Raw genomic sequence first — 26,828 nt, 5'->3', positions numbered from 1 at the left:
AAGTCTAACCCTAAGGTCAACACTGTATCCTTTCATCCTGTTCCCACATATGGGCCACTACCATCTTTTTACTCAGTTACAAACATATATTGTTCCTGAGCTAAATGTCCAAAGTTCTCAGTTTGTAATCCTGCAGTTTTTTTTAAGCGCAAAACATCCAAGATGGCTGCCACTAGGAAGTGAGCTTCCAGTAGTTCAGAGGAGGAAAATACAACAAAAAGTTTGAAAAAGCAAGAAGAAATATATGTACCTCATATCTGTAAAAAAAGAAAAAATACAGCACTTTTCAGCCAAACAATGGGAAATGTTAAGAAACTGTGGCTTTGTTTGAGTGGTGAGAGCAGGACTAGAGCTGAAACTGATAAAGACTAGATCACTACTGACTCTGACCACGTTCCAGAAGAGGAAACATGATACAGACGATTGAGTGATAAAACCAGAGTGGATTCACCAGAGAAACACAAAAGAGGGTGAATGACAGGGAGGAGAGTCTGGTCCTGTTCTGGTCCAGGATGGGTCTACCTAGGGTTTCATCTGGTCCTATAAATCCATCAGTGTGTCTGTCACACTCTGACAATCACACTGTATCGAAGTAAGTGTGAACGTTTATTCTCCACTACTACTGATCATCTCTCTCTCTCTCTTCTAGGTGTGTGTGTTTCTGTCAAAATTCACCCTGTGTAATATGTGAAATTAGTAGAAGAAGCTTTTTTCCACACATTTCCCAGACTTCATGTCATCTAAATTCACATTTCATGGTAATAATTCATCCAGACTTGTCTAAAATATTACATATGTGTATAAATGTCCATTTGTGACAGATTTTGTGTTGTTAAAATGAATGTTGAGAAATAAAACAAGTGAATCTCATTTTTTAATTTTATATTCATATACACTTATGGATGTGACAAAAAACTGCAGGATACACACACACACACACACACACACACACACACACACATATATATATATATATATATGTATATATATATATATCTATATATAGTCCATGAGGGTCTAGTCCAAACAAAAAGGCATTTAAACAGTGGAGCCCACACATGGGAACAAAAGCATTTACACTGATCACGATTCACCTTATGGCATATATGTTTGTTTGTTTGTTGTCAGCTGTTGTCTGGTTGTTTAGTAAACGTTCCCAGCTGTTTGGTGTTGTCATCCTTCAGTGTCTCCAGCTGTCTCTGTTGTTTGTTTGTTTGTTGTCAGCTGTTGTCTGGTTGTTTAGTAAACGTCCCCAGCTGTTTGGTGTTGTCGTCCTTCAGTGTCTCCAGCTGTCTCTGTCCTCGTCGGTACAGGTACTCGATGTGCATGACGTCCGTCTTCTTGATGGCGGCGTTTTGTCGGAACTCGTCTCGGATTCGTTGGACAAAACCCGGTTTGTGACGAGCGGACCGAAGGAACTGACGGTACAGGGATAGGACCTGCTTCTGCAGTTTACTGTGGCGAGACATGGACCCTGAACACACCACGATCTGTCCAACCTGTCAAAATAAGACAACAGAAAGGGTTAAACAGGTGAAAGGGTTAACCCCTAACCTTATCCCTAACCCTAAACTAACCCTAACCTTATCCCTAACCCTAAACTAACCCTAACCTTATCCCTAACCCTTTCACCTGTTTAAGGGTTAGGATTAGTTTAGTTTAGAGTTAGGTTAGTTTAGTTTAGGGTTAGTTTAGTTTAATGTTAGTTTAGTTTAGGGTTAGTTTGGTTTAAGGTTAGTTTAGTTTTATGGTTAGTTTAGTTTAGGGTTAGTTTAAATTTATGGTTAGTTTAGTTTAGTGTTAGTTTAGTTTAGGGTTAGTTTAAATTTATGGTTAGTTTAGTTTAGTGTTAGTTTAGTGTTAGTTTAGTTTAGGGTTAGTTTGGTTTAGGGTTAGTTTAGTTTTATGGTTAGTTTAGTTTAGTTTTATGGTTAGTTTAGTTTAGGGTTAGTTTAGTTTAGGGTTAGTTTGGTTTAAGATTAGTTTAGTTTAGGGTTAGTTTAGTTTAGGGTTAGTTTGGTTTAGGGTTAGTTTAGGTTAGCGTTAGTTTACTTTAGTGTTAGTTTAGTTTAGGGTTAGTTTAGTTTTATGGTTAGTTTGGTTTAGGGTTAGTTTAGGTTAGCGTTAGTTTGGTTTAGGGTTAGTTTACTTTAGTGTTAGTTTAGTGTTAGTTTAGTTTTATGGTTAGTTTAGTTTAGGGTTAGTTTAGTTTAGGGTTAGTTTGGTTTAGGGTTAGTTTAGTTTAGGGTTAGTTTAGTTTAGCGTTAGTTACCTCCGCCAAGGAGGTTATGTTTTTGCCAGGGTTTGTTTGTTTGTCTGTCCATTAGTGTGCAACATAACTCAAATAGTTATGGACAGATTTTGATGAAATTTTCAGGGTTTGTTGGAAATGGGATAAGGAAGAAATGATTAAATTTTGGTGGTGATCGGGGGTGGGGGGGCCCACGGGGGGGCCACTGATCAGCCTTGGCGGAGGTCTGCGCTCTCCGAGTGCTTCTAGTTTCGTTTAACGTTAGTTTAGGGTTAGTTTAGTTTTATGGTTAGTTTAGTTTAGGGTTAGTTTAGTTTTATGGTTAGTTTAGTTTAGGGTTAGAGCTTCAGTTGGTTCAGATTCTTTTCCTTTAAACTCACACACTGATTCAAACCGATGATCAAAGTCTGAATGAATGTGAAAACACCTCATGACGTCACTAACCGTATGTATTCATTCACAGTGGTTCCGGTACCTGTTGGTGAATCCGTGTGCTTTTAATCCATGTGAACGGATCCGACCTCTGCGTCTGATGTACACACCGACCTGTTACCGAACACACCGACCGGAAACAGCCGGACACACAGACCGGAAACAGCCTCTGCCGAAGATCACTTCCGGGGAAGCTTGTCACAATAAGAGTTTCTTCACAATAACTGTCCTGATAATCAAAGGCCCACCAAACCCGAACCCTAACCGGGGTTAGACCTGGATGTGGACCGGATGTGGATATTTGGACCCACCCCCTCTCAGAATCGGGGCCGGTACTTTACGGGTTTATTCAACGTCCTTCAGTCTCATGCTTTTATTCTGAAAAGTCGGAGCTGAGCCGTTGACATACTTCCGGTTTCATCTCCGGTGTCAGATTTCAGAGCGGAGTCTCAGGACACCGAGCAGAGACCGGTGATCAGTGTTAGTCTGTACCGGAAGGACCGGCACCGGCACCGGCACCGGCACCGGACCGACAGGGTCTGGAGCCGAACCCGAACCCTGTGATCTGGACCGGAAAAAGCAGGTGGGAGGACCGGAAGAAGGTTTAGAACCAGAACCGGACGGATTATAGATCACCTAGAACCTGTTTATTATGGATCACCTAGAACCTGTTTATTATAGATCACCTAGAACCTGTTTATTATGGATCACCTAGAACCTGTTTATTATAGATCACCTAGAACCTGTTTATTATAGATCACCTAGAACCTGTTTATTATGGATCACCTAGAACCTGTTTATAACGGATCGCCTAGAACCTGTTTATTACGGATCGCCTAGAACCTGTTTATTATAGATCACTTAGAACCTGTTTATTATAGATCACCTAGAACCTGTTTATTATGGATCACCTAGAACCTGTTTATTATGGATCACTTAGAGCCTGTCTATTATAGATCACCTAGAACCTGTTTATTATGGATCACCTAGAACCTGTTTATTATAGATCACTTAGAACCTGTTTATTATAGATCACCTAGAACCTGTTTATTATGGATCACCTAGAACCTGTTTATTATAGATCACTTAGAACCTGTTTATTATAGATCACCTAGAACCTGTTTATTATGGATCACTTAGAGTCTGTTTATTATAGATCACCTAGAACCTGTTTATTATAGATCACTTAGAACCTGTTTATTATAGATCACTTAGAACCTGTTTATTATAGATCACTTAGAACCTGTTTATTATAGATCACCTAGAACCTGTTTATTTTGGATCACCTAGAACCTGTTTATTATGGATCACTTAGAGCCTGTCTATTATAGATCACCTAGAACCTGTTTATTATGGATCACCTAGAACCTGTTTATTATAGATCACTTAGAACCTGTTTATTATAGATCACCTAGAACCTGTTTATTATGGATCACCTAGAACCTGTTTATTATAGATCACTTAGAACCTGTTTATTATAGATCACCTAGAACCTGTTTATTATGGATCACTTAGAGTCTGTTTATTATAGATCACCTAGAACCTGTTTATTATAGATCACTTAGAACCTGTTTATTATAGATCACTTAGAACCTGTTTATTATAGATCACCTAGAACCTGTTTATTATAGATCACTTAGAACCTGTTTATTATAGATCACTTAGAACCTGTTTATTATAGATCACCTAGAACCTGTTTATTATGGATCACCTAGAACCTGTTTATTATAGATAATCTAGAACCTGTTTATTATAGATCACTTAGAACTTGTTTATTATGGATCACCTAGAACTTGTTTATTATGGATCACCTAGAACCTGTTTATTATGGATCCCTTAGAGCCTGTTTATTATAGATCACCTAGAACCTGTTTATTATGGATCACCTAGAACCTGTTTATTATGGATCACCTAGAACCTGTTTATTATGGATCACCTAGAACCTGTTTATAACGGATCGCCTAGAACCTGTTTATTACGGATCGCCTAGAACCTGTTTACTGCGGATCGCCTAGAACCTGTTTATTACGGATCGCCTAGAACCTCTTTATTACGGATCACCTAGAACCTGTTTATTATAGATCACCTAGAACCTGTTTATTATAGATCACCTAGAACCTGTTTATTACGGATCACCTAGAACCTGTTTATTATAGATCACCTAGAACCTGTTTATTATGGATCACCTAGAACTTGTTTATTATGGATCACCTAGAACCTGTTTATTATGGATCACCTAGAACCTGTTTATTATGGATCACCTCGAACCTGTTTATTATAGATCACCTAGAACCTGTTTATTATGGATCACCTAGAACCATTTTATTATGGATCACTTAGAACCTGTTTATTATAGATCACCTAGAACCTGTTTATTATGGATCACCTAGAACCTGTTTATTATAGATCACCTAGAACCTGTTTATTATAGATCACCTAGAACCTGTTTATAACGGATCGCCTAGAACCTGTTTATTACGGATCACCTAGAACCTGTTTATTATAGATCACCTAGAACCTGTTTATTATAGATCACCTAGAACCTGTTTATTACGGATCACCTAGAACCTGTTTATTATAGATCACCTAGAACCTGTTTATTATGGATCACCTAGAACCTGTTTATAACGGATCGCCTAGAACCTGTTTATTACGGATCGCCTAGAACCTGTTTACTGCGGATCGCCTAGAACCTGTTTATTACGGATCGCCTAGAACCTATTTATTACGGCTCACCTAGAACCTGTTTATTATAGATCACCTAGAACCTGTTTATTATGGATCACCTAGAACCTGTTTATTACGGATCACCTAGAACCTGTTTATTATAGATCACCTAGAACCTGTTTATTATGGATCACCTAGAACTTGTTTATTATGGATCACCTAGAACCTGTTTATTATGGATCACCTAGAACCTGTTTATTATGGATCACCTAGAACCTGTTTATTATAGATCACCTAGAACCTGTTTATTATGGATCACCTAGAACCATTTTATTATGGATCACTTAGAACCTGTTTATTATAGATCACCTAGAACCTGTTTATTATGGATCACCTAGAACCTGTTTATTATAGATCACCTAGAACCTGTTTATTATAGATCACCTAGAACCTGTTTATAACGGATCGCCTAGAACCTGTTTATTACGGATCACCTAGAACCTGTTTATTATAGATCACCTAGAACCTGTTTATTATAGATCACCTAGAACCTGTTTATTACGGATCACCTAGAACCTGTTTATTATAGATCACCTAGAACCTGTTTATTATGGATCACCTAGAACCTGTTTATAACGGATCGCCTAGAACCTGTTTATTACGGATCGCCTAGAACCTGTTTACTGCGGATCGCCTAGAACCTGTTTATTACGGATCGCCTAGAACCTATTTATTACGGCTCACCTAGAACCTGTTTATTATAGATCACCTAGAAACTGTTTATTATGGATCACCTAGAACCTGTTTATTATGGATCACTTAGAGCCTGTTTATTATAGATCACCTAGAACCTGTTTATTACGGCTCACCTAGAACCTATTTATTATAGATCACTTAGAACCTGTTTATTATAGATCACCTAGAACCTGTTTATTATGGATCACCTAGAACCTGTTTATTATAGATCACTTAGAGCCTGTTTATTATAGATCACCTAGAACCTGTTTATTATAGATCACCTAGAACCTGTTTATTATAGATCACCTAGAACCTGTTTATTACGGATCACCTAGAACCTGTTTATAACGGATCGCCTAGACCCTGTTTATTACGGATCGCCTAGAACCTGTTTATTATAGATCACCTAGAACTTGTTTATTATGGATCACCTAGAACCTGTTTATTATGGATCACCTAGGACCTGTTTATTATGGATCACCTAGAACCTGTTTATTATGGATCACTTAGAGCCTGTTTATTATAGATCACCTAGAACCTGTTTATTATGGATCACCTAGAACCTGTTTATTATAGATCATCTAGAACCTGTTTATTATAGATCACTTAGAACTTGTTTATTATGGATCACCTAGAACTTGTTTATTACGGATCACCTAGAACCTGTTTATTATGGATCACTTAGAGCCTTTTTATTATAGATCACCTAGAACCTGTTTATTATGGATCACCTAGAACCTGTTTATTATGGATCACCTAGAACCTGTTTATTATAGATAATCTAGAACCTGTTTATTATAGATCACTTAGAACCTGTTTATTATAGATCACCTAGAACCTGTTTATTATGGATCACCTAGAACCTTTTTATTATGGATCACCTAGAACCTGTTTATTATGGATCACTTAGAACCTGTTTATTATGGATCACCTAGAACCTGTTTATAACGGATCGCCTAGAACCTGTTTATTACGGATCGCCTAGAACCTGTTTACTGCGGATCGCCTAGAACCTGTTTATTACGGATCGCCTAGAACCTGTTTATTACGGATCACCTAGAACCTGTTTATTATAGATCACCTAGAACCTGTTTATTATAGATCACCTAGAACCTGTTTATTACGGATCACCTAGAACCTGTTTATTATAGATCACCTAGAACTTGTTTATTATGGATCACCTAGAACCTGTTTATTATGGATCACCTAGAACCTGTTTATTATGGATCACCTCGAACCTGTTTATTATAGATCACCTAGAACCTGTTTATTATGGATCACCTAGAACCATTTTATTATGGATCACTTAGAACCTGTTTATTATAGATCACCTAGAACCTGTTTATTATGGATCACCTAGAACCTGTTTATTATAGATCACCTAGAACCTGTTTATTATAGATCACCTAGAACCTGTTTATAACGGATCGCCTAGAACCTGTTTATTACGGATCACCTAGAACCTGTTTATTATAGATCACCTAGAACCTGTTTATTATAGATCACCTAGAACCTGTTTATTACGGATCACCTAGAACCTGTTTATTATAGATCACCTAGAACCTGTTTATTATGGATCACCTAGAACCTGTTTATAACGGATCGCCTAGAACCTGTTTATTACGGATCGCCTAGAACCTGTTTACTGCGGATCGCCTAGAACCTTTTTATTACGGATCGCCTAGAACCTGTTTATTACGGCTCACCTAGAACCTGTTTATTATAGATCACCTAGAACCTGTTTATTATGGATCACCTAGAACCTGTTTATTATGGATCACTTAGAGCCTGTTTATTATAGATCACCTAGAACCTGTTTATTACGGCTCACCTAGAACCTATTTATTATAGATCACTTAGAACCTGTTTATTATAGATCACCTAGAACCTGTTTATTATGGATCACCTAGAACCTGTTTATTATAGATCACTTAGAGCCTGTTTATTATAGATCACCTAGAACCTGTTTATTATAGATCACCTAGAACCTGTTTATTATAGATCACCTAGAACCTGTTTATTACGGATCACCTAGAACCTGTTTATAACGGATCGCCTAGACCCTGTTTATTACGGATCGCCTAGAACCTGTTTATTATAGATCACCTAGAACTTGTTTATTATGGATCACCTAGAACCTTTTTATTATGGATCACCTAGGACCTGTTTATTATGGATCACCTAGAACCTGTTTATTATGGATCACTTAGAGCCTGTTTATTATAGATCACCTAGAACCTGTTTATTATGGATCACCTAGAACCTGTTTATTATAGATCATCTAGAACCTGTTTATTATAGATCACTTAGAACTTGTTTATTATGGATCACCTAGAACTTGTTTATTACGGATCACCTAGAACCTGTTTATTATGGATCACTTAGAGCCTGTTTATTATAGATCACCTAGAACCTGTTTATTATGGATCACCTAGAACCTGTTTATTATGGATCACCTAGAACCTGTTTATTATAGATAATCTAGAACCTGTTTATTATAGATCACTTAGAACCTGTTTATTATAGATCACCTAGAACCTGTTTATTATGGATCACCTAGAACCTTTTTATTATGGATCACCTAGAACCTGTTTATTATGGATCACCTCGAACCTGTTTATTATAGATCACCTAGAACCTGTTTATTATGGATCACCTAGAACCTGTTTATTATGGATCACCTAGAACCTGTTTATTACGGCTCACCTACAACCTGTTTATTATAGATCACCTAGAACCTGTTTATTATAGATCACCTAGAACCTGTTTATTATGGATCACCTAGAACCTGTTTATTATGGATCACTTAGAGCCTGTTTATTATAGATCACCTAGAACCTGTTTATTATGGATCACCTAGAACCTGTTTATAACGGATCGCCTAGAACCTGTTTATTACGGATCGCCTAGAACCTGTTTACTGCGGATCGCCTAGAACCTGTTTATTACGGATCGCCTAGAACCTGTTTATTACGGCTCACCTAGAACCTGTTTATTATGGATCACCTAGAACCTGTTTATTATGGATCACCTAGAACCTGTTTATTATGGATCACCTAGAACATGTTTATTTTAGATTACCTAGAACCTGTTTATTATGGATCACCTAGAACCTGTTTATTATGGATCACCTAGAACCTATTTATTATGGATCACCTAGAACCTGTTTATTAGAGATCACTTAGAACCTGTTTATTATGGATCACCTAGAACTTGTTTATTATGGATCACCTAGAACCTGTTTATTATAGATCACCTAGAACCTGTTTATTATGGATCACCTAGAACTTGTTTATTATGGATCACCTAGAACCTGTTTATTATAGATCACCTAGAACCTGTTTATTATGGATCACCTAGAACCTGTTTATTATAGATCACCTAGAACCTTTTTTATTATGGATCACCTAGAACCTGTTTATTATGGATCACCTAGAACCTGTTTATTATGGATCACCTATAAACTAAAGCCTGTGTTCACTGTTTTCTGTCCGTCTGTCCTCATGTCCACCCACAGTCATGGAGCAGCAGTGTGCTCAGGTGGACGGTCAGCTGGAGTGTGTGGTCAGCAGTCAGGGGTCAGAGGTCAGTGTGTGTGCCATGGATGGTCAGCTGGAGCGTTTGGTCTGGGGTCAGAGGTCAGTGTGTGATGTGGACGGTCAGCTGGAGCGTGTGGTCAGCGGTCAGAGGTGATGATGATGAAATTGTGTATTGGGTCATCCCATAATAGTCCAGCCAGTGTCCACAGTCCAAAGCTTCCCCACAGCTCAGTGAACAGGCAGAAGCCGAACGCTTCTGTTCATGCTCCTCCTACAGAACACATTCAGTTAACCAGCATTCAACAGAGGAAAAAGAACAAAACAACAATGTATACAAACAAACAAACAATCAAAAACATAAAAAGGTGAAACTAAACCAGAAAAATAGAAAACTGAACTAACCAAATTAATGGAAATTTAATGTAGAATCAAAAATAAATTGTTTACTTATTACCTACTAGATCTTAACAATTGTATCCTTCCAAATACCATTTAAAAAAAAAAATATCATAAATGAGCTCCACATTCTTAAATCCACACTGGACTCATTCCATAGTTGAACTCCAACAACAGATATATATACATCTGCTTTTAGTGTGTTTTTTAGCTTTTAATTCAACAAACATCTGGTAAATCCTATTTAGACACGTGTTGAGAAGAACTTTTGTACACAGACAGTCACTTTAATTTGGATTTAGACATTATTTGCATTATTTTATAGTAAACCAAATCATTAAATTTCATAATATGGGATTTCATAAACAGTTCATTAGTATGCTGATAGTATCTGTCCTCACTAATAATGCGTATGTCTGGGTTTTTTTAAATAGTATTTACAGTAGTTTTATACGTCCAGCTCCACACTCCCACACAACAGGACACAGAAGGCAGTAGAAGTGAACAGTCCATTACATGTACTGCCTTATGGTTCAGTAGATTTCTGGATTTATACAAGATTGCCATTGACTTGGCAATCTTTCAGTTTATATGATCAATAAACAACCCCTAAATATTTTACATCAAACACTCTTCAATTTCACATCATCACATATTTTTATTGTAATGTCCCCATCAATTTCTTTTCGATTTCCAAAAAACATAAATTTAGTTTTTTTAATGTTAAGTGACAATCTATTGACATCAAACCAAGTTTAAAGAATTTCTAAAGCCCTTTAAACCATGGACTAAAAGTTCCTTTAGATTTTTCCCAGAACAGTACATATTTGTATCATCCACAAAAATAATAAATTTAATAATTCAGTGACATTACAAATATCATTAATATAGTGAAGAAACAGTTGTGGACCAATCACAGATCCTTGGGGTACACCACATGTCACCTTCCTGAACTGTGACATAGTACTGTTCATTTGTACACATTACTGTTTATTTTCCAAGTAACTTTTCAGCCAAGAATAAGCCACACCTCTTATCCCATAGGTCAGTGTGTGTGATGTGGATGGTCAGCTGGAGCGTGTCGTCAGCGGTCAGGGGTCAGAGGTCAGTGTGGTGGACGTGGCTCTGGAACTCAGTAAACCGGCAACACTAAGGAAGAACGTCACCTACATCGTATGTGCTGTTATCTTCAACCACAAGGTGAGACCTGTCTGTCTGTCCTCTGTCTTTCTGTCTGTCCTCTGTCTGTCTGTCTGTCTGTCCTCTGTCTGTCTGTCTGTCCTCTGTCTGTCTATCTATCTGTCCTCTGTCTGTCCTCTGTCTGTCTGTCTGTCTGTCTGTCTATCTGTCCTCTGTCTGTCCTCTGTCTGTCTTTCTGTCCTCTGTCTGTCTATCTGTCCTCTGTCTGTCCTCTGTCTGTCTGTCTGTCTGTTCTCTGTCTGTCTGTCTGTCCTCTGTCTGTCTGTCTGTCTGTCCTCTGTCTGTCTGTCTGTCTATCTGTCCTCTGTCTGTCCTCTGTCTGTCTGTCTGTCCTCTGTCTGTCTGTCTGTCTGTCTATCTGTCCTCTGTCTGTCTGTTTGTCTGTCCTCTGTCTGTCCTCTGTCTGTCTGTCTATCTGTCCTCTGTCTGTCTGTCTGTCCTCTGTCTGTCCTCTGTCTGTCCTCTGTCTGTCTGTCTGTCTGTCTGTCCTCTGTCTGTCTGTCTGTCTGTCTGTCCTCTGTCTGTCTGTCTGTCTATCTGTCCTCTGTCTGTCTGTCTGTCCTCTGTCTGTCCTCTGTCTGTCTGTCTGTCCGTCTGTCCTCTGTCTGTCCTCTGTCTGTCTGTCTGTCCTCTGTCTGTCTGTCTGTCTGTCTGTCCTCTGTCTGTCCTCTGTCTGTCTGTCCTCTGTCTGTCTGTCTGTCTATCTGTCCTCTGTCTGTCTGTCTGTCCTCTGTCTGTCCTCTGTCTGTCTGTCCTCTGTCTGTCCTCTGTCTGTCTGTCTGTCTGTCTGTCCTCTGTCTGTCCTCTGTCTGTCTGTCCTCTGTCTGTCTGTCTGTCTGTCCTCTGTCTGTCTGTCTGTCCTCTGTCCGTCTGTCTGTCCTAACATGCACCTCCTCCCTCCTCCAGGAGGAGGTGCTGATGGTGCAGGAGGCCAAACAGGACTGTTATAAGCAGTGGTACCTGCCAGCAGGACGGGTGGAGGTGGGGGAGAGTCTGGAGGAGGCACTGAGGAGGGAGGTGAGATGCCACGCCCATCTGAGGAGGAGCTGGAGGAGGAGCCAGTGTGCTCTGTAGGTGGAGCCGCTGTCCTCTGTAGGAGGAGCAGTGTCCTCTGTAGGAGGAGCTTGTCCTCCTCACACTCTGAACTGAACATCTTCTTGCGCAGGTGAAGGAGGAGGCGGGCTTCGACTGTGAACCAATCACGTTGCTGCTGATCCAGGAACAGGGCCCTCAGTGGATCCGCTTCATCTTCCTGGCCAAGGTCACAGGTCAGAGGTCACACATGTCAGAGGTCACAGGTCAGAGGTCACACAGGTCAGGTCAGAGGTCACAGGTCAGAGGTCACACTGGTCAGAGGTCACACAGGTCAGGTCAGAGGTCACAGGTCAGAGGTCACAAGTCAGAGGTCACATTGGTCAGACGTCACAGGTCACACTCTTATTCACAATCTTATTCACTACTGCTCATGCGTGGCGTCTGTCAAACCTACTCTTAGAAACACAGCCGTTTAACTACTTAATTCTTGCCTTTCAACGCTTACTCACTTGAACCTAATCTCTTAATCATGTCTTTTTAACTTGACGCCATCGACCCAAACCTCCATCAGCGCAGGTCAGTATTGTCAGTGGATCCTTACCTGTGGCTGTCACCCACTGCTTCCCGCGCTCTGCCCCTGGTATCTCGCTGCTACCACCATGGCGTCATCCTCATCACCCAGAGATAGTCCTCTCATCCAAGCCAACAAAACCCTGGTAAAGGCCTACCAGACGATTGTGGATCTCGAAGAGGAAATACTGCGCCTCTCCGCAGAACTAGTGGAGAAAAAAGCCCAGCTCTGTGGTTTCTCCAGCCGCCTTCCCACACTGTCCAGTCTGTTTCTGAAAAGCGCAGAGAAGCCCAAAGCCTCCTGTGATGATACGGTGTTATGGGATCCTTCCTCTGCCTGTCCTCGTCCCCCGTGTTCTACACCCTGGTCTGAAGTGGTGATTCGTGGTCGCAAAAAGAACACGAGCAAAGACTCACCACCGCCGAGCCTCAGCACATCAAACCGCTTCGACGTCCTGTCCGTGGAGGACACTCCGGCTCCCCCCGCTGTGGCTGGTGTGCCCCCCATCCCACCTGGCTCTGTCCGGGAACCGGCTCCGGCTGACTCCGTGGCTGCCACCGAGCTGGTTACTGGCGACGTTCGTAACGCCGGTCCCCCTGTGAAGCTTCCGTCCCAGGGTCCTCGTCCCAGGGTCCTCGTCCCAGGGTCCCCGCTCCTCGGTCCGCTCCTCGGCCCGACACCGCCTCCTCCGAGAGGCCGTCCACCGTCACTCCGACGGTCCACCCGTGGAATGTCCACCTAGAGAGACCAGGAACCTTTCACCTTCAACACCGTCTCCTCGACCACTTTTCCCTCTGACAACCGCTATCCTCGGGGACTCCATCATCCGTACCGTCCGTTTCTTTAATGCCATAACCAGGTGTTTTCCTGGTTCCACCGTCACCTCCATCCTCCATGAACTGCCTCAGCTGCTGCTCTCACTGCCGTCCACCGTTACCTGGATCATAGTTCACGTGGGCTTCAATGACACGTCTCTTCAACAGTCCGAAGTGACGAAGGTTCATTTTAAAAACCTCTTTGATAAACTGAAAGGATCCGGGAAGGCTGTTTTCATTTCCGGGCCCCTCCCCTCCTTTGCCCGTGGTGTGGGCCGTTTCAGCCGCCTCCTCAGCCTGAACACCTGGCTCCAGTCCGCCTCTACTCTGAACGGCTTCAGTTTTATTGATAACTTTAATGTTCTGGAACCGCTCCTCCTTGTACAAGTCTGATGGTGTCCACCCCTCTAGACTGGGCAGCAGGGTCTGGGCTCAAAACATCCAACACGCTGTCCTGACCAAAACCACACCCACACCAATGTGACTATGCCCTCCCTCTTCTGCTGCAGTCACCTGCTCCCCCTGCTGGTCACATCTAATATCACCACGTTCAGAGTCTGCTGTAAAATCTGTAGTGAGAATGAACACCACCCCAGCTGATCTGTCCTCCTCTCCCAGGCCCTCACTGTCCACCTGTCGACTAACCTCCTCAGTGAATTCCTCTTCTCCTTCCCCATCTCCAGCAGCCTACACCTCTGCCTTGCTCTTCCCCATTCCTGTCATATCCAGGTCTCGTATGGGGTTCCACTCTGCTAAAAGGCATCGTAGGTGGTTCAGACAAATCCCATTACACACAGCGGACACCAACACCATGACGTTACCACCACCTAGCCGGTTTGGGTTACTAAATGCATGTTCCATTGCCAATAAATCCTTCTCCCTAAATGAGCTTTTTACCAACAGGAACTTGGACGCATTATTCCTGACGCAGACGTGGCAGAGGGATGGGGAGTTCATTCATTTAAATGAGCTGTGCCCTCCTGGCTGCTCTGCTGTTGGTCAGCCCCGCCCCTGTTGCCGGGGCAGTGGCCTTACTGTAGTGCACCAAGACAAATACATATGCAGAGGGATGAGCACTGATGACTTTCCCTCATTTGAGTCACAAATGATCAAGATTGGCTCGTCCAGTGTGTTTTACTGTTTCTTAATCTCCCGTCCCCCTGGCCCTGCTGGTGCCTTCTGAAACCATTTCAGTGATTTCCTTATATCAATAATAAAACTGGAGAAGGTTTTAATTCTTGGGGATTTCCATCTGCACATCGACAATGACTCATCCAGCCCAGCAATGGAACTTTTAGCCATGACTGACACTTTGAACCTCAAACAACATGTATCTGGCCCCACCCACAGGAAAGGCCACACCCTGGACCTGGTTTTCTCATTGGGCTTACACGTCACAAATGTGTGTGTTGAGGATGTCCACTTAAGTGATCATTGTGGTGTGTTTTTTGACTTATGTGTGCCTCTGGAGCCCAAGCCTGCACCTAGAAGGGCCAAGAGGAGGATTATTACAGAGTCCACAGCCCAGGTTCTCCGTGCCCTGTTTAACCCTAGTCTTCTTAATGAGTGTCCCGATGTTGATGAGTTTATCCAGTGCTTTGCCACACACTGCAGCTCTATTCTTGACCAGGTGGCTCCCGTGAAAACTAATGTCACTCGCAAGTGGTCTTGTCCTTGGATGAATGAAAACATTTAAACTTCAGGAGAACTTGTCGCAAAACTGAGCGTCTTTGGAAATCAACCCAGTTGGAAGTACACAGGTTACATCTGAAAGATCTCATAACCTCCTTAAATAAAATGATTAAGAAGGCAAGATCCAGCTACTTCCACAAACTTATAGCCACAAACAAGAAAAACCCCAAAGTAATTTCTTACCTCCTCTTACTTATCTCCTCTTACCTGACCGGCAGAAGCTTCACTGTGTCAATAAACAACTTCCAATCTGACTCAGCGGATCTACTGTGTGGTGTGCCCCAAGGCTCTGTCCTGGGACCAGTGCTATTCTTACTCTATGTCCTCCCACTTGGCCACATTATCCGACAGTACAGTGATGTCTCCTATCATCTATTCACAGATGACTTCCAGATATACTGCTCCTTTAACTCCTCTGAGCCCCACAAACTGAGTTCCTTAATCATCTGCTTGTCAGAGCTGAAGCAGTGGCTAAATGAGAACAGCCTCCAGCTGAACTCCAGCTAAACACAGACCCTCATCATTGCCCCGGACAGTGCAATCCCAGGGATCAAACATCACCTTGGAGACCTGAGTTCCTCGGTAAAGACCAAACTGAGGAATCTGGGTGTTATCTTTGACCAGGACATGTCTTTAGAATTCTACTCCAAACACCTAGTCAAAAACTGTTTCTTCCAACTCCACAACATCTCCAAACTCAGATCTATGGTGTCCATAAATGAGCTCGAGATGATCGTTCACGCTTTTGTGTCTTCTGGCTTAGACTACTGGAACAGCCTGTTCACATGTTAAACAGAAGGAGCTGGCCCGTCTACAGTTTGTCCAGAACTCTGCTGAAGGCTTCTGACCCGCACAAACAGGAGAACCCACATCACTCCCATCCTTAAATCTCTCCACTGGCTCCTGTTTTATATTGTTTTCATTTTAAATTCTTGTGCTAACTTTCCGGGCTCTACATGGCCAGGCCCCTGCATACATTGTTTCCCTGATCCAGCCCTACAGCTCGACTCATAGCCTGAGGTCTTCAGGACAGCACCTGCTGATGGTTCCACACACCTGCTGATGGTTCCACACACCTGCTGATGGTTCCACACACCTGTTTTAGCACACGCGGTGACAGGTCCTTTAAAGCTGTGGACCACGTCTATGGAATGACCTGCCTCTACACCTACGGTCCATGGACTCTGTACAGAGCTTTAAAAAACACCTCAAAACCCTCCTGTTCAAAAAGGCTTTTTAGTCTCCCACCTGACCCAGGACCACCACAGACTGATTACACCTTATGTATTCATCATAAAGTACTCCATGTGCCCCCCCCCCCCCAGCCCCAGTCTCTCTACATCTCTATCGCTCTCTCTTTTCTCCTCCTTTACTCTCTCTCTTTAACCCCAACTGGTCCAGGCAGACATCCATCCTTCAGGAGTCTGGGTCTGCTCCAGGTTTCTGCTGTTAAAGGTAGTTTTTCCTTCCACTGTCACCAATCACAAGTGTTTGCTCCTGGAGGATTCTGTTGGGTCTGGAAACTGGATCTGATTCTGATTTGAATTGATAAAGCACTTTGTGACTCTGTCTGTGAAAAGTGCTCTAGAAATAAAATTTACTTACTTACTGGTCAGAGATCACACAGGTCAGAGGTCACAGGTCAGAGGTCACACAGGTCAGGTCAGAGGTCACACAGGTCAGAGGTCACACAGGTCGGGTCAGATGTCACAGGTCAGAGGTCACAGGTCAGGTGTCACAGGTCAGAGGTCACAGGTCAGAGGTCAGACTGGTTCACCAGGTTTACGTCAGTGTTTGTTATTGCCATCGTGTCCGTTCCAGATCTAGTGTCTCCTGGTGTCCATGTGATGTCATCACATAGTGACCTTTGACCTTTGTGTCAGGTGGCAGTCTGAAGGCTCTGGCGGCGGCAGACCAGGAGTCCCTGCAGGCGTCCTGGTGGGACAGACAGAGCACGCTCCCTCTGAGAGGACGGGACATCCTGCGCCTCATCGACTGTGGACTCAGGTACCTCTTCAGTCTGGGGTCTAAATGCTGATGTGGTGGGACGCCATCAGGTCTTCAGCAGGTCTTCAGCAGGTCTTAATCAGGACCTCGGTCTTTAATCGGTGGACTTGTGGTGCTTTCAGGTACAGTCGGGAACCCTGGCATCCAGTGACACTGCCCCTGGACCTGAGCTGTCGTCATGTGGTTCTGAGGATGGTCCTGGTCTACACCAACACCCAGGACCAGATCTGGGTCCTGCTCATCAGAGGTAAGGCCAGATCTGAACCACAGGACTGACCACAGGACTGACCACAGGACTGACCACAGACCAGATCTAAATCAATGGACTGATCACAGGACTGACCACAGACCAGACTGACCTGGATCCTGGTGGTCAGTTTGAATGTGTGGACGCTAGGTTCAGAGTGTGTGCAGCGGTTGGACTTCAGGGCTTCAGTTGGTTTGGATTTGAAGTCACCGTGGCTGTCGACAGTAGAAGTCCCAGTCTGTCCGTTAGCTTTAGGAAAAGAAAACAGACTCAAACAGGGTTTAGGATGTGGTTTACACTCGGCGGTGTTCTGATCTGTCTTCTGTCGTGTCTCGGTCCTCTAGTCCCTGTCCTCCACCTCCCCGTGGCGGCAGCGGTGAAGACCCACGCGGTGACGTGGGTGGCCAACATGGTGGTGCAGGAGGCGCTGCCGTCTTCGTACTACGACCACGACGTCAACACGCTGGGCGTGTTCAGCCTGCAGCACAGTGGGCGGGAACACGGCAAGACGGACGGCGTGTGCTTCAATGCGCTGGTGGCGCTGGTTCCGGACTATGTCCAACGAAACGAGGACGGAGAGAAGGAGGAGCACACGCCGACGGGACGACCTCCGCCTGTGGAAAACCCCCGATACGTCTGGTACGAAGTCCAGAAACAGAGTCTGAGAGAACAACTGCACGAGAAGATTAGAAGAACCAGGATTTTACCGCTGCACAGCCTGTTCTGACCAATGAGAGGACAGGAAACACACACACAGCCTGTTCTGACCAATGAGAGGACAGGAAACACACACACAGCCTGTTCTGACCAATGAGAGGACAGGAAACACACACACAGCCTGTTCTGACCAATGAGAGGACAGGAAACACACACACAGCCTGTTCTAACCAATGAGAGGACAGGAAACACACACACAGCCTGTTCTAACCAATGAGAGGACAGGAAACACACACACAGCCTGTTCTAACCAATGAGAGGACAGGAAACACACACACAGCCTGTTCTGACCAATGAGAGGACAGGAAACACAGAGATCGCCAACTATTTGAGACAGTTTTTTAACAACTAAATATTAAAAATTAGAAAAGCCATGGAGTCGGGACAAGATAAAAATATTTCATATGAACTGAGAACAAATAGAATAATGACAACAGAAGAGTGGACATTTAAATGGAATATTGTAACGGAGGACAGTGTGAAAAAAAATACTGTAAACAAGTCCAGCTGAGTGTGGAACACAGTCTGGAGGAGAAACTGTTGAAGATGGTGGAGGAGGATTTCTTTGCCTATTTCTTATATAATCAGTTTGAGTTTAACGGCTGGTGTGTTTCTGTCACATCGGAAAAGAGCAAAAATTAGACCTTTAATTAAAAAGGATAAAGAACAGTTTTCAGGTCTAAATGCAAAGTGATGGAAAAAGGTGTGTTTGATCAAATCCAAGAGGATTTGAAGTAAATGGGTTCAACACAATATATCAACATGCTTCCAAAATGGGTCACTCCACAACAACAGCATTTACTCAGATTACTGATCAACTACAGCATTTACTCAGATTACTGATCAACTACAGCATTTACTCAGATTACTGATCAACTACAGCATTTACTCAGATTACTGATCACTGGCTACAGGAGACTGATAATCAGAACTTGGTTGGTGCAGGATTCTTAGACCTAAGTGTGGCCTTTGCTGTTCTAGACCATAATATTCTGTTAAAAAAGTTTGTTATAGATTCAAACTGTCAAGCTCTTCTGGTTTGGTTTGATTTTGCTCCATCTTGAATAAAGGCACAAACGTCTGCTGGAGGTTTGGACAACTGGACTTCACTCCAAAGATACAGATTCCCAGGCAGACTTTGTCCTCTTTTTTTCTGCTCTTTTCTTAAAGCTCTGAGGCACAGGTGATTTGGTGCACATACACTGAACGCACTCACAGTCTGTAGGTGGAAAACCTGTAAACAATAAAACAACACAGAAACAAACAATTACTTGACCAACAAGTGGAAAATACTATAAATGCAAAATCACCATCATATAGAAATTTACATGTATATAAAATACAGTACAAAAATTGTTTAATTTAAATTGATTAACAGGAAATATATATTTAACACGTCCGAATAAACAGAATAAGTAGAAGTAGAAAATCCAATTAATTGCACTCAATTAACAATATTTAAACCCAACAAACTCACTACTATGACTATAATTGACTGACATAATTAAACAACTGGAATCCTGTGCCCAGGCCATTTACATTGAAGATCCATGATTCTATTGAATCTAAAACACAAATAACCCACGTGTTTAACAAAACCACCCACCAGTACAGCTCCAAACAGGCCGCTGTAAGTTCAACCCTTCGATCACCGTTTTGCGCTCACACACATTCATGTCAGACTGGTTACGACCAAACCACAGCACTTCTAATGCAGCACACAAATGAAGCATTTCACACAAATGAAGCATTTCACACAAATGAAGCATTTCACACAATAGTCTGAGCGGCGGCCCCTCCTTCTGGTGGCTCCTCCCTCTGCACTTTCCGACCGTTGCTCTGTCACAGTAGTCAGTCTGTAGTTGGTCTGTCTGCTGGCTTCGCCCTTTTATTCGTTGCATCATTGTTGACACCTGCATCCTTTCAGAACAGTGTGCATGATGACAGCGCACAGCTGAGCCCAATGGGAGCCTGACTGAACTGATCTGGGATCTGTAACATGACTCCGGTTTGGTCCTTTCTCTTCCTCCTCCATGTGCTTTCCCACACTGAATTCAAACCAGTTGGACTTTACACAAACCATGTGCTGTTAAATGGATTAAAGCTATCTCAGTAATCGTGAGTATAGTCTACTTTAACGATAGTTACTCAGAGGTTGAAAATATGAGTTGTGGGGTGCCCCAGGGTAGCTGTTTAGGACCCCTTCTATTTTCAGTTTTCACAAATGATTTTCCACAGGTAACTAAACATGCAACCATGGCAGTATATCCAGATGACACAACATTATATATATCGGCAAAAAATGTAGGTCAACTTAATACCATCATTAATAAGGAGTTGGACTTAGTTACACAATGGATTACAGACAATAAATTACTTCTTAATGCAGGCAAAACAAAATGTATGGTTATTGGATCAAGACATTTTCTTAAGATGTCACCAACATTGAACTGAACTGTAGGAGAAAACCTGATTCAACAGGTAGATGAAGCTAATTTATTGGGTTTAGTTGTGGATGGCACACTGTTGTGGAATGGTCAAATAAGTAATATATAATTTAAAAAATGAGTCAGAGTATAGGAATAATTAGAAACTGTAAAAAATGTGTTCCCCAATGGGTGACCAAGTTATTAGTTCAGTCAGTAGTATTATCTCATATGGAGTCTGCCTCAGTGTTTTGGTCAAATACTAATGAAAATAATTTACACAAATTGCCAGTTGCACAGAATAAAGCGGCATGAATTGTTTTGGGTTGAACAAACAGAACTAACAGAACCACAATGCACAGCAGTTTGGCATGGTTAACTGGAAAATCTAGACTGAAATATTCTTTATTATTTTTTATTCGTAACATTCCATGTGTTTCCATGACAACTGTTCTTCCTGGTTTAATCTGATTACAGGTTGGATCCTATTTCAGATGTCCATGTAAACACCTTATTCCAGTTGAAACCGAAAAGTTCAGATTAAATTTAAACCTGATTAAAGTCAGTGGTTTAATCCTCTTTTAACTGCGGTCTAAATTCTTCCTGGACATGTAAAGCCTTTATTCCGTTTGGACTTTATTCCTTCCATTCTGCACATGCTCAGTGTCTTGTCCTGTGGCGATGACGCACACATTCTGCGCTGGTGGAAGAATCTGCACTGCAGTCTAGTCTTCCCAAAGCGTTCCAGTGGAATATTCTGATGGGATCTACCAGCCTGGAAAACCCTGAAGGAACAGTTCAACACTGGCTTTGGATTCATTCATTTGTCCTGAACTAATGAGTTCCACAAGTGGGACAAACAGTTTGAACTGCAGCCCTAACGTTAGCTTAGCTTAGCCTAGCTTAGCAGAATGGCTTCATTCCTCTGCTCAGACGTAGCCAGGCTTTTAGAGGTGATTTGTAGTATTTTAGGAGTGATTTTGGTCAATTCACTTCTCCCTAATCATTCCTTTAGTCCGCTGGGGTCAATATGATCACAAACTGAGGCTCAGATCATGGTCATGTGACTTACTGCAGGAAGAAAATCTGGGAAATAAAAACTAATGCAAAGCTAAAACGCTAAAGCAAAGCTAATTTAGTGCATGCATCCCTTCAACAAAAAGATTTTCCAGCTTCCGTCAACACAACAGTCCACAGATTGTATGAGTGCAGTAAGTCGCAGATCTGAAGAAATAATTAGAGAGAATCGGATTTGACAAAATCACTGACAAAAGACGACAAATCACCTTTAAAAAACTGGATATGTGTGACCATGGAAATGCAGTGACTATGCTAAGCTAAGCTAACAGAAGGGCTGCCAGAACCCTCTACCTCATTAATACCTCATGTAAACCTTTATTCAGGTTTAACATTTCCATGGAAACAAGACAAAATACTTTAGTTCTGAATTAATTTCTTCTGGAAAAATAAATTGGATTTAAAAAACATCATGTAACCGTACCCAGCATTCAACAGTTTGACATGGTTAACTGTAAAATGTAGATTTAAATATTTTTTATGATCATTTATTCATAACATTAGCAACACAAACTCCAGAAGTTATTCACAGAAAACTGTCATTTTTTTGCTGATCAACACAATTATTGTTCCAGACAAACCAGGTAACCACGGTGTGCTCTACCTTTAGACAGAACAAACCAGGTACAGTGAACTGTTTTTCTGGGGCCATGGTTGGGTGGAATAGATGCAAGGGTTTGTGTTGGTGGAAAAAAATAGAAAATATGTTTTCAAAAGAAATTCAAACTGTTTTTGTTTCCACAGCAGGCATGAAATGGAATGAGTATGGATAATATGGAAAGATGTTTTATGAGTAGTATCAGACAGCTGTTGTTTGGTGAAGGAGTACAAATGTATCGTACTTATTTGGTTTATTTATTTTAATTTCATTGGGCTGTTGGATATGTACTGTTTGTGTGTGTGTGTGTGTGAATGGTGTAAGATTAATGTAAAATAATTAAAATTGTAATGTAATGTAGAGGAGACCCCAGGAAGAATACCAGCTGAACCATCAGGTGGTAATGGGGATCTGAAGAAATGAAAAGAAAGGAAAAACACACACATCCAAGACCGACCAATCGGATGTTGAATCAGTTCCATAAACTGAATGAATGAATGTTTTTGGTTGAGAAAAACTGATGAACTTTGATCAGAGACACAAACATTCAATAAATGATTCTGGTCAGAAAAGTGTTGGATTTATTCATTTATTTCAGCTTTTTCTGCTTCTATTAAATTACAGGTTCTTCTGGACATTTTTTTTACTCCACATGTTTTTATTTGTTTGGTGGGAGGAGTAAAGTCTTGATCTCCATGGTGTCGGTGGTGGTGGGAGGAGCCTCAGGTGTGGGAGGTGGAGTCGGTCTTGGCCTTCCTGACGTAGGCGTGGTTCAGGTTCTTCAGGTGTTTGGTTCGGTTCTCCAGACAGATAAGCCACTCCCCCCTGAGCCTGAGGACACAGGACGGGTTAGGGTTAGAACCAGAACCACAACCAGAGCCAGAACCTGAGGACACACAGGACGGTTTAGGGTTAGAACCAGAACCAGGACCAGAACCACAACCAGAGCCAGAGCCTGAGGACACACAGGACGGGTTAGGGTTAGAACCAGAACCACAACTAGAACCAGAACCAGAGCCAGAGCCTGAGGACACACAGGATGGTTTAGGGTTAGAACCAGAACCAGGACCAGAACCAGAGCCTGAGGACACACAGGAGGGTTTAGGGTTAGAAGAAGAACCAGGACCAGAACCAGAGCCAGAGCCTGAGGACACACAGGACGGGTTAGGGTTAGAACCAGAACCACAACCAGACAGAGAACCAGAACCAGGACTAGAGCCAGAACCAGAACCATTGCCAGAACCAGAACCAGAGCCAGAGCCAGAACCAGGACCAGGATCAGAACCAGAGCCAGAACTAGAACCAGAGCCAGAGGACACACAGGACGGGTTAGGGTTAGAACCAGAACCAGAACCAGAACTAGAACCAGAACCAGAGCCTGTATATTAGACTGTTCTAGTGGGACATCCACCGCCCTATCCAGTCCCAGCTGATCCAGAACTGGACTGTTGTGGTGCAGAAGTCTGAATAAACAGAAACAGAGCAGAGGGTTCGATGAGCTTCAGTCTGTCAGCTGTAGAACATGTAGAACATGTAGAACATGTAGAACTGAAATGAGACAGAAAACCCAAAGGCAGCTGCTCACTTCACTGCTACAACACAAACTCACACCACACCTTAAACTTCAGGGGTCTTCCTTTTTAGGCCCGAGCCCAGTAAAGCCGGCGCAGGGCCTGTTGGGTCTGCGGTGGGCGCATGGTTACGAAATCACCAGTGATGCGGTCGCCTTTCTCCACTGTCGCCACTCTCACACATATTCACATTCACGACAGACCTTTAAGAACATGTCCATGACATGTGCACAAACCACAGATTTAAGAACATGTCCATGACATGGACACAAACCGCAGATTTAAGAACATGTACATGACATGTGCACAAACCATATATTTAAGAACATGTCCATGACATGGACACAAACCGCAGATTTAAGAACATGTACATGACATGGACACAAACCGCATATTTAAGAACATGTACATGACATGGACACAAACCGCAGATTTAAGAACATGTACATGACATGGACACAAACCATATATTTAAGAACATGTCCATGACATGGACACAAACCGCATATTTAAGAACATGTACATGACATGGACACAAACCGCAGATTTAAGAACATGTACATGACATGGACACAAACCATATATTTAAGAACATGTCCATGACATGGACACAAACCGCATATTTAAGAACATGTACATGACATGGACACAAACCGCATATTTAAGAACATGTCCATGACATGAGCAAAAACCACAGATTTAAGAACATGTACATGACATGTGCACAAACCACAGATTTAAGAACATGTACATGACATGTGCACAAACCACAGATTTAAGAACATGTACATGACATGTGCACAAACCACAGATTTAAGAACATGTCCATGACATGTGCACAAACCACAGATTTAAGAACATGTCCATGACATGTGCAAAAACCGCATATTTAAGAACATGTCCATGACATGTGCACAAACTGCAGATTTAAGAACATGTCCATGACATGTGCACAAACCGCATATTTAAGAACATGTACATGACATGTGCACAAACCACAGATTTAAGAACATGTACATGACATGTGCACAAACCACAGATTTAAGAACATGTCCATGACATGTGCAAAAACCACAGATTTAAGAACATGTCCATGACATGTGCACGAACCGCAGATTTAAGAACATGTCCATGACATGTGCACAAACCACAGATTTAAGAACATGTCCATGACATGTGCACAAACCGCATATTTAAGAACATGTACATGACATGTGCACAAACCGCATATTTAAGAACATGTACATGACATGTGCACAAACCACAGATTTAAGAACATGTCCATGACATGTGCAAAAACCACAGATTTAAGAACATGTCCATGACATGTGCACGAACCGCAGATTTAAGAACATGTCCATGACATGTGCACAAACTGCAGATTTAAGAACATGTCCATGACATGTGCACAAACCGCATATTTAAGAACATGTACATGACATGTGCACAAACCGCATATTTAAGAACATGTACATGACATGTGCACAAACTGCAGATTTAAGAACATGTACATGACATGTGCACAAACCACAGATTTAAGAACATGTACATGACATGTGCACAAACCACAGATTTAAGAACATGTACATGACATGTGCACAAACCGCATATTTAAGAACATGTACATGACATGTGCACAAACCGCATATTTAAGAACATGTACATGACATGTGCACAAATCGCATATTTACACCTGCTCAGAATGAATGGGAATCAATGGGCCACGCCCAGTCGGGGTCAGTTACGTATGTGTAAGTGCACGACATGTGACCTCTGACCCCACAGACATGTGGGGGAGCTCGAGAGCTTTCAAATAAGGCCAAATATGTGGTTGCCATAGAAACGGCTATATTGTTCTTGCTCAGATTATTTTTTGTTTATTTATTTATTTTCTTTCTTTCTTTCTTTCTTTCTTTCTTTCTTTCTTTCTTTCTCCTGTGCTTTGAGCTCAAATTTTACCGAAGATCACCAAAGTTTGCCCAAATTCAGAAATGTGCAAATTTGAATTTACATATAGGTTTCGTAGATGTCGGTAAAGAAATATTGCTGCAGCGCCCCCTTGAAAAGTGGAAATGCATTACGTCAATGGGAGTATGTCCAACATAAAGTTTGTCGTAGAGCAACAAAAATTGGTACACAGATTCATCATCAGGGGACAAACAAAAAATATTATTTTGGCCACGCCCCTAAACCAACCAGAAGTCGGCCATATTGGATTGAAATTTCCAAAATGCTAAGTCAGCTTTTTCGCTGACGTTGTATTTTAACTATCTCCTCCTAAGCCGTTTGGCCGAATGAGCTCAAAATCGGTGTACATTATCCAGAGAAGTGGGGCATCAAAAGTTAGCCGTATTTTTGTAATTGGTGTCACTGTTTTTGTGCGACGAGGTTGCAAACTTTGCGAAGTTTTTTCGAAAATTTACCATTACAAAAATTGCTTCAGCTCAGACATACAAACACCGATTTGGCTCAAATTTGACTCAGACGTCTATCTCCCAGGCCTACACCCATTTATTGAAAGAAGTTGAAATTTCGCACTATAGCACCCCCTACAAATGTACATTTACAAAAATGACCTCAGTTCGGACATACGAACACCGATTTGGCTCAAATTTGACTCAGACATCTGTCTCCAAGGCCAACACCTATTCGTCAAAAGAAATTAAAATTCCGCACTATAGCGCCCCCTCCAATTTTTTTTTTTAATTTTTAGGCCCGAGCCGAGTAAAGCCGGCGCAGGGCCTATTGAGTCTGCAGTGGGCGCATGGGGACGAAATTGCCAGTGACACGGTCGCCTTTCTCCACTGTCGCCACTCTCACACATATTCACATTCACGGCACTGAGACCT

The 26,828-nt window shown here is 42.2% G+C and overlaps 3 protein-coding genes and 1 long non-coding RNA gene across 5 annotated transcripts; 1 reads left to right on the top strand and 3 right to left on the bottom strand.

Annotated features, from left to right (window-relative positions):
• Positions 1-1,183: 1,183 nt before the first annotated feature.
• sdhaf1 (succinate dehydrogenase complex assembly factor 1) lies at positions 1,184-2,829 on the bottom strand. 2 transcript variants are annotated; one of them, XM_030130335.1, is made up of 2 exons: positions 2,696-2,829; positions 1,184-1,499 (listed from the first exon to the last, which is right to left on the bottom strand). In XM_030130335.1, the coding sequence occupies exon 2, from the start codon at positions 1,467-1,469 to the stop codon at positions 1,221-1,223; it is 249 nt and encodes an 82-aa protein (XP_029986195.1). In that variant the 5' UTR covers positions 1,470-1,499; positions 2,696-2,829; the 3' UTR covers positions 1,184-1,220. The 2 variants fall into 2 exon arrangements, with proteins under 2 accessions (XP_029986195.1, XP_029986193.1); XM_030130333.1 differs by having other exon boundaries at positions 2,727-2,823.
• Positions 2,830-3,132: 303 nt separating this feature from the next.
• Positions 3,133-18,452, top strand: nudt18 (nudix (nucleoside diphosphate linked moiety X)-type motif 18). Its single transcript, XM_030130332.1, has 8 exons — positions 3,133-3,266; positions 9,606-9,673; positions 11,068-11,223; positions 12,130-12,240; positions 12,389-12,491; positions 17,220-17,343; positions 17,466-17,590; positions 17,935-18,452. Exons 2-8 carry the CDS (start codon positions 9,608-9,610, stop codon positions 18,315-18,317), a joined length of 1,068 nt encoding a protein of 355 aa, XP_029986192.1. The 5' UTR covers positions 3,133-3,266; positions 9,606-9,607; the 3' UTR covers positions 18,318-18,452.
• LOC115416534 (uncharacterized) lies at positions 6,664-8,402 on the bottom strand. Its single transcript, XR_003934993.1, has 3 exons — positions 8,345-8,402; positions 8,138-8,194; positions 6,664-6,676 (listed from the first exon to the last, which is right to left on the bottom strand). It is a non-coding gene; the product is annotated as an uncharacterized LOC115416534 (long non-coding RNA).
• A 4,539-nt stretch (positions 18,453-22,991) lies between the features above and the next one.
• LOC115416520 (cell wall protein IFF6) lies at positions 22,992-26,605 on the bottom strand. Its single transcript, XM_030130304.1, has 2 exons — positions 26,555-26,605; positions 22,992-23,571 (listed from the first exon to the last, which is right to left on the bottom strand). The coding sequence occupies exons 1-2, from the start codon at positions 26,603-26,605 to the stop codon at positions 23,131-23,133; spliced, it is 492 nt and encodes a 163-aa protein (XP_029986164.1). The 3' UTR covers positions 22,992-23,130.
• Between the last annotated feature and the right edge of the window lie 223 nt (positions 26,606-26,828).

The sequence above is a fragment of the Sphaeramia orbicularis genome, unplaced genomic scaffold (assembly GCF_902148855.1).
Source record: "Sphaeramia orbicularis unplaced genomic scaffold, fSphaOr1.1, whole genome shotgun sequence".
Taxonomy (NCBI): domain Eukaryota; kingdom Metazoa; phylum Chordata; class Actinopteri; order Kurtiformes; family Apogonidae; genus Sphaeramia; species Sphaeramia orbicularis.
Note: the sequence above shows the minus strand (reverse complement) of the source record. Positions and strands in the feature narration are given on the sequence as shown.

Coding starts and splice junctions, on each gene's coding strand:
- sdhaf1 (XM_030130335.1), bottom strand. CDS start 1,469: ATGTCTCGCCACAGTAAACTGCAGAAGCAGGTCCTATCCCTGTACCGT.
- nudt18 (XM_030130332.1), top strand. CDS start 9,608: ATGGAGCAGCAGTGTGCTCAGGTGGACGGTCAGCTGGAGTGTGTGGTC. Junction 11,224..12,129: donor CTGTTATCTTCAACCACAAG/GTGAGACCTGTC, acceptor TCCCTCCTCCAG/GAGGAGGTGCTGATGGTGCA. Junction 17,591..17,934: donor CTGGGTCCTGCTCATCAGAG/GTAAGGCCAGAT, acceptor TCGGTCCTCTAG/TCCCTGTCCTCCACCTCCCC.
- LOC115416520 (XM_030130304.1), bottom strand. CDS start 26,605: ATGTCTGAGTCAAATTTGAGCCAAATCGGTGTTCGTATGTCCGAACTG. Junction 23,572..26,554: donor TTCGTATGTCCGAACTGAGG/TCATTTTTGTAA, acceptor TCTAACCCTAAC/CCGTCCTGTGTGTCCTCAGG.